At 43.1% G+C, this 3,813-nt stretch overlaps 1 protein-coding gene across 1 annotated transcript; it reads right to left on the bottom strand.

Moving 5' to 3' along the window:
• Positions 1-2,467: 2,467 nt before the first annotated feature.
• On the bottom strand, positions 2,468-3,085 carry CCDC182 (coiled-coil domain containing 182). Its single transcript, XM_038375359.2, has one exon. The coding sequence runs from the start codon at positions 3,018-3,020 to the stop codon at positions 2,559-2,561; it is 462 nt and encodes a 153-aa protein (XP_038231287.1). The 5' UTR covers positions 3,021-3,085; the 3' UTR covers positions 2,468-2,558.
• Positions 3,086-3,813: the final 728 nt, after the last annotated feature.

Raw genomic sequence — 3,813 nt, 5'->3', positions numbered from 1 at the left:
AAGGGTGGGGCCAGCAAACAGCTCCCTCCATCGTGCATCTCATTGTCAGTCTTTGGTTTCAGGGACTTTACAAGATGGCACAAATTTTTCCCCCCACCAATTCAGGGCAATATTTTCCTGCTGTTATCCTGTGAGCCAGCCCACGTTGGTACAACATAAATCTAAGTAGAAAGTGTGTATGTGCAGGTTGGAAACATCTTGACTTCCTGGAAACGGCTTGAATCCACGCACGCTGAATCAGCCCTTCATCCTTCTGAGGTACATAACCTCAGTTCCATGCATTTTACAGTGTGAGATGTGAGGGACTTTTTTCCTAAGACCTAAAAACCAAAACCCTTGCAGAGAGATTAATGATCCTGTGGCAATTTCTGTAACAGGAAAGGTTTCAGCTGGTGGCTTTGGCTAAAATTTCCCCTCCACACACTGTTGTGCAGTGCACTGACTACCACATTACACCCCAGATGTGGCTGCATTTTACCATTACTGTATGTATTTTTGCCCTGATCTTGCCCTGGGATTTGTGCAGAGGTCCGCACTAACTTCATTGGGACTCTGTACAGGTACAGGGATCTGTCCAAATGAATTCGCTTATAGGACTGGAGACATAGTTTGCAACGTTGTTTGAGATTCTCCACGATGAAAGGAGACATAATGAATATAGGTTATTTTATATGAGTAATGAAAAGGATCTGATGAAGAGATAGGGCAAAAACAGGGTTGTTTGGGGTTTGTTAATCAATCCCCAGAGTCAGTTGTGATCTGGAAAGGAAGGGTTTCTATTAAATTTAAACCCACAGAGTTTGAGGCAGACAGCTTAGAGTCTGATTCACCTGTAACTATTAAAACTACAGGGCCTAAGTCAAAACTCTTGATTAAATCCCCCAAAACTTTGGAAGAGCTTGGATCCAGACCTGGATGTTGCAGCTAACACATATAGCTATAGACATACCAGACCTTTTATTTTACAGTACCATAAAATTTTCTGTCTATAGAGCCTTCTATTTGGGGATTGTGAGGCTTAACTGAGTCTCACAACACCCCGTGAAGGGGTATGTTTTACACATAGGGAAACTGAGGCACAGAGAAGCTTAGTAACTTGTCCAAGGTCATGTAGTAGCAGAACCAGAATCCAGATCCTCAGACTCCCAAATCTGTTCTTCAACTACAAGACTCCCTTTCCCCTCCATCAATAATAAGAAAATGTGAACTCAGAGCCTTTCTTTACATGAAAGGGTACTGGAGATGTGATGATAAATTCTGGAAATAAGGTTTTTTATTTTATAGGATACCTGGATCTAACTAGATTTGTTTATCCCATAAACCAAAAGGTTTATCCCATAAAATGAGACCAGCAAATATTTTCCCTTTCCCCCACAGTCCATATGGCTTTTGCCATTCATTTGTGCGTCACTGATTCCTAGCAGAGAGTGAGCTGAAGGGCACCAGGGTGAATTCCCTTTGCTGCAACACATTTTTGTGAGATGGAATCAATATCCATAAGATCAGCAGCAGCACCATTCACGCTGACTGGGGGGAGAGCTTGGAAACGAATGGAGCCTGCGCAGAGTCAAAGGGGAAAAAAACTTTCGAGGGAAATAGTGTTACCAAAACAAATCACCACCTGTGATCTGTTCCATTGCTGCTGCTGCTGCCGCTGCCTTTTTAAAATGTCTTTTTCTATTTATTCTGGAATGGAGGGGAAAAATGAGCAACACTGGAGTTATTTTTGTATGTTTTATATGCTATTATGGGAGACTCAGAGGAAGAGACTGGGGCCAGACAATGGTGTATGAGGTGATGTGTGTATAGAAAGAATAAGAATAAGAATAATTATGAACAAGAAAGAATAATGTATAGCAGGATGGAAGGGAAATCAGAGCTGGGGAACAGAGGTTACTTCCTGTACTAGCACCAAAGCCCCCCTTGTTCTATAGGGTTAAATTCTCCCCTCCTCTACATGCATGTGTTACTGAACTCGGTAATGCAGCATCAGTTGCTGCATTACAGAGACAAAGCACAGGTAACGGGGAGTCACAGGCACGCTCCAGAGCCCAATGTAGTCACTGGGAGTATGTCTGTTGAGGTCAGCAGGCTTTAGATCAGGCCCCACGTGACTCTACACACACATCACCTCCAAAGGGGTGGATCTGATGACACAGATCACTCCTGTTTTGTGATGTCAGCAGAACATTAAATGTATAAGGCCTGATCCTTTCAGGTTCCAAATGCCCCCCCACTCTCATTAGCAGCAGTGGCAGAAATGGGAAAGGGCGCGGAGAAGGGCAACAAAATAAAGGAATGGACAGTCTTCTGTCTGAGGACAGAGTTAAAAGATCAGGGCAATTTAGTTTATACAGCAAACGAAGAAGTGGTATATAAAATCATGAATGGTATAAAGTCTTTCTTTTTATAGCTTCGTTTCCAAATAGTGAGGGTTTTGGTATAAGTGCTCAGCTCTTAAACTTAGTATTCAAAAGATTAGTCTTGCTTGCGAGTCCAGAGGAGTTCTCAGATACAACACTATTATTTTTCCCCTTTGTCGTTGAGGATTTATATACCTAGACATTTTTCCTCCAAAGCCTCCTCTCTAGATCAGCACATTTCTCCCGCAGTTCTTTCTCCCTCGGCAGCAAGAACGTGAGTACTTTGTTCCGTACTATGCCTCTGTCTTCTTCTTCCCTCAGCCGCTGCTCCACATGGTTGCTTCTGGTTTCAAGTTTTGTTACCACCTCCATCATGTAGCTGAGGGTGCCCTCTATTTTACAGATCACCCTTGTGACCTCTTGCTTAAAATCCTTCATGTCCCTCTGCACGTTTTTCAGTTCTTGCTGCAGTTTTTCCACATCTGATGCATGTTGGCTGCACATGGCCGATGCCAGCGTCGAGAGGAGGCATCTGGCTTGAGGATTATTTGTCTCCATTTTTTTACTCGTCAGCATGTCCAGGGTCATTGGAATAGTCTCTTCTTTACACAGTGCCATTGTGCTCGTCTCAAAGAATGAGTGGATCTGGTTCGCCATGTGAAGTAACAGGGTGAAAAGCAGTTGTGATATAGTAGTACCAGGAGTGAGTCCCTCAAGCTGACGTGTCCTCCATCAAATTCCCAGAAGTCCTCCTCTCAGGGCAATGGTGGAGGACAGGTGGACCAAGGCATGGGATTGTGACCTCAGGATTAACTCAGCCACTTGTAATACTGGTGGCATTAGTTCATTTACATACTGCAGGCCTGTTGAGCAAAACACTGTTAAACTGGGAGCCAGAGTCTGGTGTCAGACATGTACATCGGTTTAAATCTAAATTAGTGGAGTTATTCTCGATTGTGCTCAAATCAGAATCCTGCCTTGTTTCTTTAAAGCACCATATTCCCCTATGATGCTATATATACATTATCAGAGAATCACAGAAGTTACAGGCAGAACACACCTATTAGGTCCTGCAGGCTACCTCCCCACTAGTGCAGGATTGTTCTCTACAGCACCTTTTCTAGTATTTTGCCCAGTTTAGTTTTAAAACACCCTAAGCAACAGGTTTTCCACTGCTTCCCTGAGGATTATTTCACAGCCTAATACATCTCACTGCCAGAAATTTCCTGATACTGAGTCTAAATGTTCTTTTCTTAGTTTCATCCCATTAGGCCGTTATACCCCAGTGTATCACACTAAGCTATTCCTCCTTCTCATTGGTGGCAAGAATAATAATAATGCTGAATTTTGCTTCTGCTTGAAAAGTCTAATCCCACAGCAATCCCCATTAAATTTAGCCCTCTTGTTACTGCATGGCTCTGAAATACATTAGAACCTCGGTTTTGCATAA

The sequence above is a fragment of the Dermochelys coriacea genome, chromosome 17 (genome assembly GCF_009764565.3).
Source record: "Dermochelys coriacea isolate rDerCor1 chromosome 17, rDerCor1.pri.v4, whole genome shotgun sequence".
NCBI lineage: Eukaryota > Metazoa > Chordata > Testudines > Dermochelyidae > Dermochelys > Dermochelys coriacea.
The sequence above is the reverse complement of the archived record's forward strand: the minus strand, read 5'-3'. Positions and strand labels throughout refer to the sequence as shown.